General features: G+C 39.0%; 1 protein-coding gene and 1 long non-coding RNA gene across 4 annotated transcripts in view; both read right to left on the bottom strand.

Moving 5' to 3' along the window:
• Window positions 1-1688: 1688 nt before the first annotated feature.
• On the bottom strand, window positions 1689-4023 carry LOC122967719. The gene is made up of 3 exons (XR_006398662.1): window positions 3949-4023; window positions 2633-2752; window positions 1689-2461 (listed from the first exon to the last, which is right to left on the bottom strand). It is a non-coding gene; the product is annotated as an uncharacterized LOC122967719 (long non-coding RNA).
• A 969-nt stretch (window positions 4024-4992) lies between these two features.
• carhsp1 (calcium regulated heat stable protein 1) overlaps window positions 4993-18141 on the bottom strand; it is a 33047-nt gene continuing 19898 nt past the window's right edge. For all 3 annotated transcript variants that reach the window (XM_044331863.1, XM_044331865.1, XM_044331864.1), the window contains exons 2-5: window positions 11944-12124; window positions 9786-9894; window positions 7385-7507; window positions 4993-6070 (exon numbers count right to left, since the gene is read on the bottom strand). In XM_044331863.1, coding sequence (XP_044187798.1) covers window positions 5908-6070; window positions 7385-7507; window positions 9786-9894; window positions 11944-12043 — 495 coding nt within the window. In that variant the 5' untranslated portion in view covers window positions 12044-12124 and the 3' untranslated portion in view covers window positions 4993-5907. The remainder of the gene's footprint in view (window positions 6071-7384; window positions 7508-9785; window positions 9895-11943; window positions 12125-18141) is intronic.

The raw sequence follows: 18141 nt of genomic DNA, 5'->3' as shown, positions 1-18141 counted from the left end.
ATCTGTCTTTTCCTCCTCCTCCTCCTCCTCCATACCCTCTTCCTCACCTGTCTTTCTTTCTTTCATCACACTCTTCTTTCCATCCTCTCCTCCCTCCATCCCCTATCCGACCAGGTGTATTAGAGTTGGTTCTCCCATCAGGTGGTCAACAGTATCATTTAACATTTGACCTCAGAGCTCACTGACCGAGTCACTCACTGACCTACTGTAGGACGTATTTTACTGTCATTAAGGAAACAGACCAACAAACAACAACCAGTTTTCCTCATGCAGCCTATCAAGCAGCCTGTGACTCACTGTTTAAACAGACTGGTTACTTGTTTTGAAAGCTGACTGACTTCTGCAGCCTGTTTGACAGTTTTTAAGTGGCCGTTCAGTTACAACATGGAGATTCAGCGACATCTGCTGGCCAAATCAGCTAAAAGCAACGTAAAGCTGCATTACTAGGCTTATTATGGCTATACAGTTAAAGGACAGGTTCACAATTTCTTAAAACAACAGTCAGGTGCCCAAATGAACGTTGAAACAGGTTTTTCTTGCCATAATCATCCCTGTTCATACTGACCATTAGAAGATCCCTTCATAATGCACTTATAATATAAGTGATGGGGGACAAAATCCACAGTTCTCCTGTGCAAAAATGTGTTTAAAAGTTTATCTGAAGCTAATATAAAGCTTCATTCGTCCAAATGAGTCAAATCAAGAAAAAAAATTTTTTTCGCCTTCCACTGGCACGTACTCGCCCTCGATTTGGCCCCCATCACTTACCTTGAAAGCACATTTGAAATTTGAAGAGTATCTTTTAATAGTCAGTATGAACAGGAGGAATGATTACAGTGGGGAAAACCTCTTAGTGGACTAAGAAGTACAAGTACAAGTGAAGTATTACACTTAACTCCTTGAGTAAATGTACTTACATCCCACCACTCTTCAAGTTTGGTGTAGACGGCTCAAAACATTTGACATTCTGGTCCTTGTGCTCTGTATTTTGCCTTTGATGTGAGGTTTGACTTAAAGAATGCACCAATAAAATCGTTTTAGCCAGTGGCACTTTACATTACACTTTACATCATTTTTCACAAATCTACTTTAGATAACAAAATGAAAACTGTAAACCCCAATGAATATAACATTGTTCCATCTAATACTGCCCCCACATGAGGAGAGACATTAAAACCATGGTTGTACCATGCTGTTTGAACAGTGCATGCTGTTGAAACCTACCAGAAATTAAATTCAAATGTGTGAATTGTAACACTGTTTTAATCTCACAACTTTAGCCTGTTGCACCAGAGCAGATTTGTTCTTCACAAACACAAACATGTGTCAGTCTAACAGAAATGCTGTGTTGATGACGTTTCTTTCCAAGGACACAAAAACTGTTCTTTCAATCAACCATAAATGAAGCAGGCAGCTGTTTAGATAATCAATAAAGTAACTCTCTAATCTCAAACTGTAAAACAGATCATATCATTTGCTGCCAAATGAGTATTAAAATTAGCAGTAACTTTGTCAGCCCTCACTTACTAATGGGAAAAATGACCCCAGATACAATCCTAAACAGTGTTATAAATCAATTTTATTCTTAAATGAATTATAAGAAATAACAAAACAATGAACATTCCTGAGTCCTGGCCCATGTTAAACCTATTTACTAACACTTGATTTAAACCAGGTTTATTCTCTTATTTCAACATTTCTCACTCAACCTGACACGATTAACAACTATTTCTTTCTATGCCAACCTAACACAACTTGCACACTAACTACACGACTACACTAAGAGTTTCTATGGTGAACAAAAGCAAATAACAGAGATACAAAGTTTTACTTGCCATCAACTGCACTAGTTTTTAAACTGAGAAAAAAAATACAGCTGTGTCTTGTTTTTTTTAAAAAAAACATTTCATTGGAAGTGGTAGGTCAGTATGGACTTGACTGTTGGCCTGATTTTACTGAATACTTTTAAAATGAAGTGATCATAGAAAAGAAATCAGAAATTAAAATGATTATCTTTCTCTGAAGTACAACTCCACATGCATCCATGAGAGTAATACAGATACTACTGATAGTATAGTATAATTCTTTAGAGCTATCAATTGATAGTAAAATTAGTACTATATACTGTATGTCTATTTATCTATTGATCTCTGTAGGCAAATCCAACAGCAGCAATATACAACTATTAACACTACCACTATTAGTTATGAGGAAACAGCCATCCCAAGAAGTATTTTGTCAGTTCTTTTTCAACACTGCAGTTCTGGGCCTGCTCCATCCAGACATCTCTACCACTGGGGATCAATGAACTTGTGTGACACTGAACTGCTGTGGTTCATACAACAATTCAGTCCTGCTCCCGTAGAGGTATTGATGTGAATAATGCACTTTGATAGAAGGAGGGAGAGAAGCTGAAATGATGAAGGACTGTGAGCAGGAAATACAGTATCTGCTTGTCAAGCTGTAGTAGATAAATGTGGACAGAGGAGGGCAGCAGATTGTTTATTGTAACAGATTCACTGCAACATGCATACTGTGTGACACTGAATTTCAGAGAAGCAAAACTATTCATCACCAATTTTAATATTACAATTAAGTGCCTTGAATAAGTTGGGAAACAGGTGTGACTTACCTATCTGGCACAGTTTCACTTGACCAGGTTTGCTTCTCTCCTGTGTTGTGGTTTGATAGTTGGGGTTCAGCCTTCCAGTTGACTTCTCATGTGTAGAAGAGTGACATGCTCCTTAGTAAGCTGAGGTGTGACTATTTAGTGATAGTTGGGGTCATTTTTATCTGAGATGTCAGATTCTAACCTATCACTGATTCCTCATCTAGAGTCTATTGTGCATGTCTTATGTGTATCTAGCAAACAGCCATGTTAATACTACATGTAAAGAAATACAGAACACATATACATATAGGCCTATAGTTGTATGCACCCCCTGATAAATAACATATTTTGGTGATTTTTTAATTGAAAAGATGTAAACACAGCTTCTCTATGATATGCAAACAAACAAAAAACACAACATTTCTGCAAACAATGCATAGATACTTTTTTATGTCATAAATTGAGCAAAAATAATACAAAAAATATATATCATTGTGGCATGTGTAGTCATAGTCAGTACTTAGTAACCCCCCCTCTGGCAGATATCACAGCTTGCAAACGCTTTTTGTGGCCAGTTAAAAGTCTTTCACTTCTTGTATTTGTTTTCTTCCTTGTAAAAGCCTTCTAGTTCTGCAATATCCTTTGGCCGTCTTGCATGCACAGCTCTTTTAAGATTTACCACAGATTTTCAGTTATGTTTAAGTCAGGGGACTGTGAGAGCCATTCCAAAACCTGCAGCTTGTGTCTCTTGAGGTAGTGTATGGTGGATGTTGAGGTATGTTTAGGATCATTATCCTGTTGTAGAAACCATCATCTTTTCAGCTTCAGCTTTGTTATAGACGGTGTGGTGTTTGCTTCCAGACTTTGCTGGTATTTATGTTTCCTGTGGCACAGGCTGCAACACAACCCCAAAGCATGATAGATCCACCCCCATGCTGAACAGTTAGCAAGATGTTCTTTTCATGAAATGCTGCTCCTTGTTTTCTCTAAACATACCTTTGCTGGTTATGGCCAAAGTTCTATTTTAAGTTCATAAGTCCACAGCACTTGTTTCCAAAATGCATCAGGTTTCTGTAAATGTTGAGTTCTTCTGACGTTGGATTTTATGATGAGGACTCAGGCAACGTTTTCTTCCACTGACTCTTCCATGAAGGTCTTGTGTGGGGTTTTGATTTGCCTTTCTGACCAGCATACCAACAGTTCTCTTTGTGAGTTTTCTTTATCTTTCAGATCTCATCTTGACCACCACAGTTGCCCTAAACTGCCATCTCTTAATTACATTTCACACTGTGGAAACTGCAAACTGACAACCCCTTGCTATCTTCTTGTAGACTTACCCTGCATTGTGGGCATCAATAACAGCTACTTAGAGGAAGCCATGGTTGCTGAGAGTTCACACAAGGTTTCAAGAGTCAGAGTATTTGTAAAGCTTTGAAATTGGCACCAGCTGACATTTCCTAATGACATTTGTTGATATGCCTCAGGCCTAACGAGCTGATTAAAGTCTGAGAGCTTGTAAAAAGAATCTGAGACTTTGGAACTCTTAGGCTGCCCAAACATGTGCAAATGCCACCATGATGTTTTTATTTTTATCTTTTAATTTTTGTTCAATTTATGAGATAAAAGTATCTGTGCTGAAAATAGTTTTTTTTTTCCATATCCTAGAGGCTGTATTTACATCTTTTCAATTAAGAAAAATCAATATATGTTATTTGTCAAGGGGTGCCCAAACTTTTGCATGCAATATATATAAATGTAAAATTATTAACAATATGTCATCAATAAATAGGTCTATTAAAGGTATACCTATCAAATTATTAAATTAACTAGCAAATAGTATAACAGTAGTCTATTTTTCTAAAATATGCTACTTATCTGCTAAGTTAAGCTACTTAGTTATGCTACATCCACAACCTCAGTAACGTTAGCTAACTAAAAGTATGATAATGTGACTATAACAGCAGATTCTCTTCAACATAATAGTAATAATAGCAATTTTTCTGAAAAAAGATACTTTATGTATCAAATGTAAAACTGTCTTTATATGTAAAATAACATAGCTGAGTGGTGATGCTAATGAAAGTTGAGTATACTGTAGATACCTGACAGAAATAACTGATTTACACAAAAATGTTCCTACAATATAAATCCTCAAAGGAAATGCATTTGAGTAATTTTTGACCCACTTATGGAAAGGTTGGAGAGTGATACAAAAACCTTATTTTCTGAGAAAGTAAAAGTAGTAAATAAAAATGGAATGGGAATTATAACAACTACAAAAACAGACAAGCTGCATACTTTTTGAGCCACCTGTGCATTTTAGGTGGACTTTGCCAAGGACTTTTATCCAAAAATTAAATAAAGCACAATCCACTCAGATATAGCAGATGAAAATGCTTTAATTCACTCATATTGTCACCCAAACATGATCAAATACAGATGATAGATGGAATAAGTAGGCACAAACAGAGATGTAAGCTCTCTGGATAAAAGTAGGCACACACTGTATACAGGGATTAAAGCAAGAAAAGATGAGCCTGAAAAGTTGTCCAGGAGGAAATGTGTACAATGTATTAAATTAAGTATTACATGAATTTAAACCTGCTCTCTGCCTGAAATCAGGCCTGGTGCCTGACAACTTTAACCCCTGTGTATACCTAAAAAATAACCCCATGGTGCTGGACAATGTGCTTGTAATGTGGGGGCAGCATTGGCAGAACTTTCCCATCCTGCATGTGTTCTTCACATTCACTCCCTACATTAGTTCTGCTGTGACCACAGGAGGTTAATCTCAAATGCTGCAAAGTTGAACTGAACATATCGTAATACAAAACTCCTCCAAATGCAAATTATTGCAACTCAAATGAATTACCTCATCAGATGAAGCAAAACAAAGGTCAACACAGGGTGTCTACAAATCTAAGCAAAGAAACCTAAACTTATAAGTCTGTCTATGATAAACATCTCTTCCAGTTTAATCATAAATCTATTCATATACAAGTCAAAGCAACTGTATGTTTTTCCAAAATATAGTCGCCCATTTCCCGGGAAGGGCAGAGGAAGCCTCCAACCTTTCAACATAAGTAAACTATGAGATTGTTAAGATTTTCAGCTCCCTTCTGATTTACACTTTTACATCAGCCGTGTCTCTTCACCATGTATCCCTGTTGCCTCAGAGTGTTAAACCTGGTAATAATCCCTATTTTCCACTCCCTCCTCTTGGCCCTTCCATCCCTCCCCATTTCTTCTATCTCCCCACCCGCCGTCCTCATTGACCCCCTTGCGAGACTCAGCATTCAGCTGCTGATGACGTGTCCTGTCCAGGTCTCGTGTTTGGTTCCTGGGTTGAGATGGGTTATGGTCACCTCCACTGCCTGGATCTTCTCGTGTTTGGGAGGGATGGAGCACACCTTGTAGCTCACCTCGTCGCCTTCCACTGGCACATACTCGCCCTCAATGCTGAAGGAGATCAAAAAGTTAAAAATGATAAAACAGTGGAAATCTGGTTATGGTTATATACTGAACTGGCTCATTTGTCTCCTCCTGCCCTCTTAGTGTTGGTGTTATTGTTTTTTTTTAAAGATTGTACTTGGTGATTCTGAGGTTGATCTCTGGTTAATCTGATTGTTCTTCTGCTTTACCCTACATGCACACATTTGCAGCTGAAATTCACAAGAAAACAACGACCAGACAGGAGTTGTGTGGCAAAATTCACCCTCATAAAATAGTTATTTCATCAGTGTCTCAGTGTAGCAGTGCAGTTTAACTGGAAGCATTCATGAGCCAATGAAATATGCTGTCCAGATGCATTATGGAAATTGTAGGATCCAGCATTTTTGAAGCTTGACCCACACAGGAGACTAAAAGTCAGGATATGTTGGCCTCTGCTGCTCCAGATGTTGGCCGTAATTCACAGTTTAGCTGTTTGCCAAATGAAAGAGCGGGAGGAGGAAGTATGTTTGTTTTGGCATTTTAGTGTGGATAGAGATATTTACAAAAATCTCTCTGGATTACAATGTCGTTTTCACTCACACTTTGTTTTCCAATTTTGCCAGTTTAGAGAAGATGAAGCATAACTCTTTGGGAAGACAACAAACCCACCTGCACTGATACACACACAAAATAGCTTCATTTTGTCCTGTTATACACCATACATTGTGCTGCACTGTCTTGTCTATGTAGATGTTTAAGTGGGAGTGTGTGTAAACACCGCTGACGTCTATGTGTTTTAAGCCTGTGGGTGATAACAAAGGCACCGTCGTGAAGGTCATCAGATATTCTGTTGTCCTCCCACACACTTATGCAGCTACTGCCATCCCTGTGTGTGTGTGTGTGTGTGTGTTTGTGTGTGTGTTTCCCCCTACTCCTACACACTGCCGTAGAGTGATGTCACTGATTAAAACCAAAGCAGCACTCACATACACACATCACCTCATCAAAGACAATGAGAAAAAGCAGACACTCATCCTCAAGTTTCACCCACAGAACAGCCTCAGTGAACCCTCGTGTGTGAGTGTGCATACACACATATAAATTACTTTGTCAGTAGAACTTATTATGGCAGGTAAAAAGATTCCCTTTTTGAATTATGTCCCCTTCTTTCCATACTTGAAAGGACATTTGACCCTCATAAGGACAGCAATGCAAGATCATGCCACTGCATGTCCAACCTCCCTACACTCATGAGAGCACACACACTCCCCATGACGCTTGTATGCATCAACCTATCCACAAGCACATTTATCCTCACAGCACACACAAACACACGCTTACTCTGAGATGTGGACAAAGATGTCGTGGCTCCCGTCGGATGGTGTGATGAAGCCATGGCCTTTGGAGCGGGAAAAATATTTACACACACCACTAAACACTGGACCCTCTGATGCACGAGCCGTCCTGTACAGAGGAGGGAGAGGGAGAGAGAGAGAGAAAGCCTTAGTGTTGAAGAGCGTCCAACTATGTCAGTGGGTCACTACAATATCTTGATCCACCGGTTACTGAAAATACGGCATTTTGATTGGCTAGCATTTAATTTTCTCTGTTTTCCTGTTTTCACCTCAAACACTTGCAATGATATGACTGTATACAAGAGAAAAGTCCATTTGTAATGTGGCTTTTAAATGCACAAGGACGTTCTCACAATTTAATTAACAATAGAAGTCCTAAAAGCTGCATTAACAGATTTATTTGGCCACTTGGGGGCAGCGGAACAGGCTAAAAAAACCCAAAACTGACATATCCCTTTATAGAGTTTTTATGGCTAACATGCTAGCAAACACTTAATAATAATAATAATGATAATAATAATGATAATAATAATAATAATAATAATGATAATAATAATACGAACAGTATCATTCATTTGGAATCATGTTCATGTCAACTTGATGAATGTAAGTCCAATACTTATTCTCCTTTTAACTCTGGTTTGGTTTCCACCAACTCCCGAGAGAAATTTCTGGCTCTTTAGCTGCTAAATGCTCTGCTATATTCACCAGCTAGCATGTTGCTAACTTTGTCTGCTGTTTGGTGATGAGCAGATAACATACAGTGAATTTTTTCAGAGCTTCTTTGTGCTGAAAACAGCTGCCTGCGTCAGATGGAAATAAGTAGAGTGGAGTTGCAGGCCAGAAGCACAAAACAATTAGCTAAAAGAGGCTAAAAAGCTCTGTGGATCTAAAGGGAGTCTGGTGATAATTTGTGCTGAGTTTGTCACTATGGGTGACACCTTTCACATTACACAGTCATTTTATCTATTGTTAATATAAAAATATTTTCAAAAGAAAAAGGAGGACAAAGAGACCATAACCCAGTTAGTGGTGTTTTTCTATATCCCAATATCAGCAATGTGATCAGACATAAGTTTAGCCAAAGGCTGTTGACAAATTGCACAAGTTAAAATAAAACACTCTTAAGTGAGATGACTATGTTGCCTATGTGTTTACTCATGGGTTTGGGTCAGATCGCAGGACTTATGTTAACAGATTGGGGCGGGGTGGGATTTGATTTAGAGATAATAGCGGGTAATGGGTCAGTTCTGGTACAGAGCTTTGTGGGTGTGGGGTGGGTGCAGGTTTGCAAATTGGACACATGCAGGACTGCGCCCTGAGCAGCTAATCTGTCAGATATGCAGCAGAAAAAGAGCCACTCGTGTGGGCTGAGAGGATTCATCACGTCATGTTATTTTAATAAAGAGAATTGGAGAATGTTGTCCAGCATAGTTATACTGAAATGTATTAAATTCAACATATCCCATTGTTTATACCAATATGCAACTTAGCCAGGGGGTGCAAACAGATAAACTAAACTCAAGACTAAATGTTGCCGTATGTATTACGTAAAACCAATTCATGCATGTGTGGCTTCCCATGAATCTCTTGTCCACACTCTGAATCCTACGAGGAAAAGGTGGACTCCGCCATTAACGATGAAAACAAGGAGAGGCCTTTTTCACAGCAGACATTTTGACTTGTCATAGTAGGAGTAACACAGGTGTTACTAATAACATTAACAATGCTCTATTCAAGTGTCCCAGTAAGTCATGACAGTGTGACAGTGAACCAGCATGTGCAACACCACCGCCCTGAAACTGCGGCAGTTAAATGGAATTTAGCCATCATTAATTTGACAATTTATACCTGTGCTTTTCCTACTGTCACATATCAAAATGTCTTCTGTGAAAAAAATCTATTACTGTATCTATTCTAAGGTCTTTCACATAATGTCAATACATTAAATGGCTAAGTGAAAAATAATGTTTTAAAATTAAGATCTGTGTCACTCAATTTTTGCTACTTTCTAAACTGGACAATCCGCCCACTTTCCACAGTGACTGGCCAGGTGTGTATCTGTGTAAAAATGTGCAGAGCTCCAAGTGTTCCAGCAGCTGTTTTCCCTCACATTCCTACTTCCCCCACTGACCGCGAACCGCGCCACAACATGCTTTGACGAGTTCTGCCTGTTCGGTCTTTCTCTCAACAAGCTGCACAGTAGATATCAAATGGGACAAGAGCATCTCAGTGAGAAAGTTTATGAGAGTTTCTTTTCTGCCTTTAACTTGAGATTCAATATTTCCACCAGCTAATATTAATCGTACTCCACTGGCTCATAAAGCATTTTCATCCCGTGTGGTTGTACAGTGTGTGTGTGTGTGTGTGTGTGTGTGCTTCCTCACGCTGAGCAGGTCCTGTTTCTGCGTGTGGGCAGAGGGCTGGGGATGAGGTAGCCTCTCATGGGGGAGGGTGAGCGGTCTCTGTGTCTGTAGGCTGGAGGCCGCAGAGAATCTGATGGGACAAAACAGTGTGTTACATCATGACAAATAACACATGTTGGTATGGATACGTTGCTGTGTGTTGGTTCTGCACTACACTTCCACGTACTCACTTATCAGACAGTCCCCCCAGTACAGTGACTAAGAGTGTGCACATCTAGTATAAATTTTTACAGCATGACTGTCTTTGTACAGTACTATCTCTGTATTTAAGGAAATATGTGATTACATAATATTCTGATTTCTTCCTTTATTCTCTCTCTTCCCCTGCATTGCACTCATTGTTGCTGCCATCTCCCACTGGTGGCCTGATGAGGGTGCAGACCGCCTCCGATACACATGATGTCGCCCAAAAGCAAACATAAATAAAATCCCAACAGAATGCTATGACAAAGACATCAATACGTCAAAGACAGTTATTTTGCTTTGACTGAGGAGGCTCAATGCTTTCATAAGTCTCATTGTTTTAAAATTACTTCATGTAAAGGCCAAAGACCATCATCATAAAATTTGCCAACATGAAACGTTTGGCAGAAGACGCATCTTATCTTTGTCTTATCACTTCCCCAAACCTGGGTGTTGAGAACAACTAATGTGAAAACCCTCATAAAAGCTGAGTTATTATGAATTATGTATATGTAAAGCTGCAATGATTGCTGAGTCAATTAATCAATTAGTCGATCAACAGAAAATTAACTGTTAACTATTTTGATAATCGAATGACAGTTTTGGGCCATTTTTTAAGAAGAAAATGCCAATATTCTCTGGTTCTAGCTTCTTAAATGTGAATATTTTCTGTTATGTTTAGTCCTCTATGACTAAACTGAGTATCTTTGGGTTATAGACTGTTGGTCGGGACAAAAGAAGACATTTGAGGATAACACCTTGGGCTTTGGGAAACACTGATGGACATTTTTCACCATTTTCTGACATTTCATAGATCAAACTACTAATCGAGTAATCAAGAAAACAATCAACAGATTGATCAATAACACAAATAATAATTAGTTGCAGCTTTAGTATTATGTGTCAGTTACAGCCTCTGGGTTTGACCACAGTGCGAGTGTGCATACCCTCAGCTGTGGCTAGTCAGCTGCAGGTCTGTATCACTGCAACTAGCTGGCAGAGGCTGGTTAAACTACTTGTCTACACTATGATGCTGCTGCCATGGCTGTAATCCCGACAGGCTGTCACTATGAATATGACTATAGGCCATTGCTGTAATTATGTAATAATTAGCGTTGATTGTTATGATGACCCAAGGCTGTGACACTCTAGTTTTTAATAGTTGTGACACTACGTGTAGGGGTTGTGTGAGTGCAGTGAAGTGAAGCACTTCCTGAACTTGTAAGGTGTATCATAAAACATATGTCATACCTGATAGAAGCACTGGATTCAAATCCGGAGTGTCAGACTTTATGATGCTTTCTTGGTTAATGTTAATAGGAGCAGTGAAGAGCCAAAGTACAGCTATTGTAGCCATATTCATTGCATCATAGCAACATCCACAACTGTATCTGTAGCCAAGCAATGACCATGTCCACAGTCACAGCCACAGCTTAACCATTGCTCCACCCACAGCCAGGCGGAGCAGCTGGTGTGGTCAAAGCCAGTGGATGTTTACTGTCAGAGCTCGGCCTTTCAATAACTGTTTCTGCAGAGCGCTACCCTAATCTGGCAGTGTATTATAACTCTCTCAAGAACCGGACCAACACATTAACTGTTCTGGATCAGGGGGAGAGCAAAATTATTGAGAAACTCAAAAGTCCTTCAGAAAAAAATATTCCCAAAAATTGCTTCGGGGCTCTGTAATATAGCAACAAAACAATACATTATTTATATGACAATGTAATGGATTATTCCAAACGGTTGATTTACAAATGAGTAGATTAAACAAACAGGGTATAACCTGTTAATTAGTTACCTCTAAAGTTGCTGGTAGGGATATTTTGTTACCTCCACAGAGGGCCAGTTTTTATGCTAAGCTAAGCCAACTAGCTGCTGACTCATATTTAACATTATTCTACATGCCAATCAGAGCATCTGAAAAATGCACTTTTACCTGTTGTCAGTGGGGAAACGGCAGGAGCTGGGGATCCCGCAGAGGTCAGCGGAGGGGTCATGGGTCGTGCCCCATGGATGGGTGTGGCCTGAGAGGACATGGTGGAAGAGGTGGAGTCAAAGGGTGGGGAGGGAGAAGGCGGGGGCACTCAAGAGGAAGCACAGCAGAGGTTGTAAAACGCCTGGGGAGAGAAAGAGGACAGGAGAGATTTGGTTAAGTCTTTGAACTGATTGCAGTGACAGAAACATACCCAACTTAGAGTAATGCGCAAGAACACACACACACAAATGTAAGAGGTGAGTATCATTTAAAAACACGTTTGTTTTTTAGTCTCACCTTTAGCATCACCTCTCCCTCACCCCTGAAGAACCATGCCCCCCCTCCCCAAAAAAAACCCCCAAAACAAAATTAAAAAAAAACCACAGAATCAGTGACTTTCTCAGAACCAGCATTACCATGGCAACACCAATTTGAGGACAGGCCGACACCGGTGCAACTTGACAGAGAAGGTGAACAGTCCCCTCATTCACCTAGGCCTGGGCCTTACATCATCAATCATTACATAACCAGCTATGTCAACCAATTAGAGAAAGGCAGAAAAGAAAAGCTCCATTGATTTCTCCCCTGCATTACTGGCATATTGTTAAAAGAGAGCTACAGAGAAAAAAGATGAGAGGGGGAGGGAGGGCTACTAAATAAATTCAATAAAAGGAAATCATGACAGTGAGCTCCGGGAGTCAGACAGCATTTCTCGGGACTTGTCTAGTTGTTGACAGCAGAAATGGGGAGCATATTTTCCAAGCTGCTCTGCAGATTCAGACAGGGTATCTGCAGGTTTCCAAAAAACTGGATTTCAGACTATCACAGGTATCAGCTTGTGAATTCATGACCAAATAAGGGGAAAAGGGAAGCATGTCTATGACTTAACTCACTGAAGCAGATGAATGCTGGCAAAATAGAAATTTAAAGCTGCACTCATCAATATTTTTTATATAAACAATGCATCAAATGACATGCGATGTGAAAGGGGTCACTCCTGGTGAAGAACACACACTCTGCATTTCGCCTCAGCTCTATGAAGCATTTTAGCCTCTTTTAGCTTATTGTTTTGGTTTTGCCAGCCACAGCAGGAACGATGAAGTTAAACCCACTGTACGTTAGCTGCCCAGCACTAAACAGCAGACAGACGGAGTTGGTAACTAGCTCGTGAACATAGTGGAGTATTTAACAGCTAAACAGCCAGATATTTCTCCGTGAAAAATGTGGCTTATTTTTGTAAGGTGGCCAAAAACACATGACTCCAAATGAATATTAATATTGCTCGGTGTCTGCTTAATGTGTTCACAGGCAAACTGGTAACTAAAACATTTGCTATGATAAGTTAACAAGATAAGGTTATAAATGTCAATGTTGTATTTTCAGTTTGTTCTGCTACCCCCGAAGAAATAAATGAATGCAGCTTTGAGAAAAATGACTCCAAGATATGTTAGGTTAAATCATAATTTTAGAAAAAACAAAAGGTGAAAACAAAGATGAAAAAAAATGTGCCTCTCTAAAGGCTCAAGCAACCTCAATACTTGTTATGTTACTGCTGTGTATTTGTACTGTAGGGGACACTCCAGATCAACAGATTAGGAGTACTATTTACTTATCCCATGAAAACAGTCATATGTCTTCTGTGGCCCTGGAAATAGCTTTACAAAGTTTGAAAAAATAAAAATAAAAATAAAAAATCACTCTGATGATGTCAACAAAGGTCCAATGAGTTGCATCATGAAAATTGTAGGAGTGTTTTTTGGGGGCTTAACCCACACTAGAGACTGAAAGTCATAATGTATGTAAGTATGTCTTGTGAGTCCCCCAACTATATGGAAGTGCAATACTAAATTGATGGAGTGACCCTTTAATTTTTCTCACTTATTACACTATACATGCTGTGGTACAATTAGTTTCTTTAACGCTGACTAGTTATCTGTCATTTTTAGCTTCAAGCTTGAAATAAATTCTATTGAATTGACAATAAAGTTCGCCCAGCAACATGTTTTTATTTCCTGAAAGAGAACTTCTGTTACTTCCTGTGGGTATAAAGTGAAGGACAGAAAGCAGTGCTGACAAATGACTCAGGCATGATAAAACACAATAAAGGTTGGTCAAGGTTTTGTGTTTGTTCTGATGGATTATCTTGCTCTCTGGAATCTGTTTTTCATCCAAGGACGTGGATACATAAGACCAACTGAAGAAAGGAAAAGAAGCACTGAGATGTAAAAACACTCCTCAGACCAAACAGAATGACTAGAAAATGAGAGATGATGGATGATGATACAAACTCCTGCATCATCCTTCCAAATGTTAACAAATGGTCCGCAAATTCATTGATTGGTGTTTAATCTGAGCTGGTCTCTTATCTCCAGTAGTTTTAGGTAAGAGTTTTTTCTAAACTGTGTTTATATTTACAAAGGAAGGTTTGCTCACCACGTAGCACATTTTACAGTTTGGAAGACACAGAGTGGAGGGAGCAGAGCGTCTGAATCGTCCTAACTCAATAGACATGAAGTTAATGTGATCAAAGCCTCTCTGAACAGCACGCTTCCTGCTGGAGGACGAAACCCCCCCCCTCACATACACACACACACACACACTTTTTAATCACTACACACAAGAGCAATCAGTCAACTGATGGTGATGTGAATCAACTGAAACACACTCAAAATCCTATACTGTATATATATTTTAAATTTGGCACGCAGTTAAAATTACTGAAGAGATGTAAGTGAAACAGGAAAGAGAAAGACAAAATAGCAGCTTGAGAACAGCAGCGGGGAGGGAGAAAGGGTCTTTGGAAGGAGTAAAGATGGGAAGGGAGGATGAAATGGAAAAGTGGCAGATAAGCAGGAGATAATGCCCGAGGAAGGCTTGGAAAACATGATAAGGCGAGTACGGATTTAGCCTGTGAGGTCTTGCACTTAACTGCATGCTTCTTTAAAAAGGGCCTTCCTGCTGACTTTAAAGATTTTGTACTGTTCAGGTAGCAGTTGCTTTCAGTTTATCACAAAATTGTATGAAAATATAACTTGAAACTTGCCGAAACTGAAAACTTGCTTGAGGAAAGAAATCTATGTCTTTGAATATTTCATGGCCTTTGTATTTAAGTTGTTGTTGTGTGGTATTGCAGATGAAAGCAGGGAATGTTTTGCAAAGTGTCCTTGGTGAAACCCTGAACACAAACAACATGGATACAGGGATGTTGTGTAAAGAATGATGTGAATTTGGATGCATATACAGCATTATAATGTGTGCTTTAAATTCTTGGATATCGGAGCATCCTCGAGCGCAATAAATGGGAATTTAAGAAACTTCCCTGCTGGTAAACGCATGAAATAAAGACCACAAACTAGAGCTGCAACTATCACTTCTTTTCGTCACTTAATAATCAATGAATTGGTTCATTGATTGTCTGAAACATCAGAAAATAGTGAAAATTGGCCCAGAAACCAAGGTGATGTATTCAGATAGCATGTTTGGATAAATTTACTGTCATATAAGACGAGAAAAAGCAGCAAACTGTCACATTTGAGAAAATAGGATCCGTGAACTTTTAACCTTTTTGATTAAAAAATGATTTAAACTATTATCACATTTTTTAAATTAAATTGCTTTCCACTAATTGTTTCAGCTCTTGAACTTAGTCTAACAAACTGAAACCAACAGCTTCTAACAACAAGAAGCTACTCTAAGAAAGTATTATGCAAAGTCATGCAAAACTACCGTTAGGGAACAATAAGTCCAGTTTCTACTTCCCTATAGCACAAGATGACCATAAAGTATGTACTGGGCGTAGATCAAGTTGTTGATTAATATCAATCAATGGACAAATACTGCAGCTCTTGCTTTCAAAATTCACTTACTGGCCTGGATTGTGTTTTGGAACAAACCTCCTCCTATTGGATTTTCCAGACTCTCGGTTTCCTCCCACCTGCTTGAACTGTCAGTAATAGAGGAAAATGAGTAAAAAACACACAGTATTGCGGAATATTTTAGCTATAAATGCTGAGGAACCTTGTTGTTAACTCTACTCAAAAGACAGACCACAAAGTTTTATTATTACGGTATTTATAATGGTTATATTAGTTTGCTTTCTCCTAACTGTTGGAGAAAAATGTGACTTTGCTGTATGTGTTGTAGTATGCCCGAGACACACTCCACCCAAACCTTCCTCTAAAATAATTCTCTGCTAAGACCCAATGAAAATTGACAATAAACTAATACGTGATAGAAAACGCTGTCATTTGAGCTGAATTACTAAACTAAACTTTTGTGCAAGTGCAAGTTACCACCCCTGCTTAGATCAGCAGGAAGCTGGTGGCCCGCAAAGTGAGCTGTGGTTTCTGTACTTGTTTGTGTGGACAGCTCTAAATACAGGTGTAAACACACCTAAGACGCACTGAGGACAGATTGAGATCCGATCACTCAGACCACATTCGGAAGTGGTCTGGGCCGCATGTGACCACATTCATTTAGCAGTGTAAACTGCATACTCAACTGACGTCTTCTATTTTCTAGACTAGACAGGGAATTGCGTTGCTGCCTCCGGGTCCAAAGCAGATCAACTTGTTTGATAACAGGATAAACAAATTAATTTGTTTTTCATGTTTGTTATCATGTTAAAAATATCTTATATTGTTAGATTTATAAGAATTGTGTTGTGCAACGCAAACAAAAATGATCCAATAATTTGCTGATGTTCTGGTTGGTGACCGTACATGGATTTTTAGATGTAGATGCTTCAAAACGCATGATATAAAAGAGGCCAGAGAGGTCTTGAGGCTTTTTGCTTTTTGACCTTTTTAGCTTTTGGAGGCTCGCTGCTTCTCTTGCCCTTTTTTGCCTTCTTGCCTTTTTGACTCCTTTTAATACTAGGAAGAATTTTTCTCCTTTTTAACTTTCGTTTTCAAGTTATTGTATTTAACTTTTTACATTTTGTAATACTCATTTTTGTAAAAAACAAATAAAACTGGTTTGTATTTTTATACACTCTGAATTCCTGACTTGCACTCTCTGAGGTCTTTTGGTTGGCTCCTTAAGGTAAGAAGACACCTCCCTGAGATATGGCTGACGTGAGATGTACATTTATTTATACTGAAACAGCTCAAACATGCAATGTTTATTAATTAACAGTTTTGGACAGGTTTAGATCTCTTGATTGAAATGAATCTGATGCACCTGTGATAGAGACATAATTTCAGTGTAAAATCTATAATAAGTATAACTGATTGAAAGGTTTACTACTTGTGTTGAATTGGCAAAAAATGTTAGGGTCAAGGCATTGAAGCCGCCCTATAAAACTGGGCAAGTGCCCTCAACTGACAGAGTGGGCCTCTTCCAGAGATAGCCTGTTAAAGGGTCATCTTGGAGTACTTTCAAACCTCCTACACCTATTTGCACCCACACATTTTCATTGTAATCCAGCTGTCAGGCATTCCTGACTAAATAGGCCCGAATTAGAGTGATTCCCTAAGCAGGCTAAGGTGGTCTCCCGTGTAGATTTTGGGAACCCGTTTGATACCAAGGTCAGAGGTAGAGGACAGCTGTCTGCCAATGCCTTATCTACATCAGCAGGGGGTATCGTTTATCTAAGTCAGAATACATTACAGTGTCCACTGCAGCAGGGGAAGGAGGGGGGTGGTGTTGTTGACATTCTCCTTCTCCAATTGTAAGAATTACAGCTGTCTGCCATTAGAGTTTCAAAAAGAGACATTACTTCATTGCTCTTTAAGTATTGTTGTACTTTTTCATCTGCTGCCACAACAAAGTGTTTTCATTTGTTAGAAGATCTTATTTAACAAGATTAAGGAGTTTGTAGCCACGCAAGCGTCTCTGTGAGGCTCTTTAAGGTGAATGCTAACACCAACATGCTAATATGTTAACAATGACAATGCTAACATGTTGATATTGAGGAGGTATACTGTTTGCAATGTTCACCATCTTAGTTGAGTTTATTATCATGCTAAAATGTGGAAATTACCACCATACACAAAGTATAGCTGAGCCTAATGGGAGTGTTAGTGTAATTAGTTCTGCACATATTTGTAGAGTTGCAACAATTATTCAATGAATTGATTTGTTGATTGACAGAAAACTATTTTGACAACAATTAACTGTAGTCATTTTTAAGAAAAAAAAAAGCCCAAATTCTCTGAT

Source organism: Thunnus albacares, chromosome 17 (assembly GCF_914725855.1).
Source record: "Thunnus albacares chromosome 17, fThuAlb1.1, whole genome shotgun sequence".
NCBI classification, from domain to species: Eukaryota; Metazoa; Chordata; class Actinopteri; order Scombriformes; family Scombridae; genus Thunnus; species Thunnus albacares.
The sequence above is the reverse complement of the archived record's forward strand: the minus strand, read 5'-3'. Positions and strand labels throughout refer to the sequence as shown.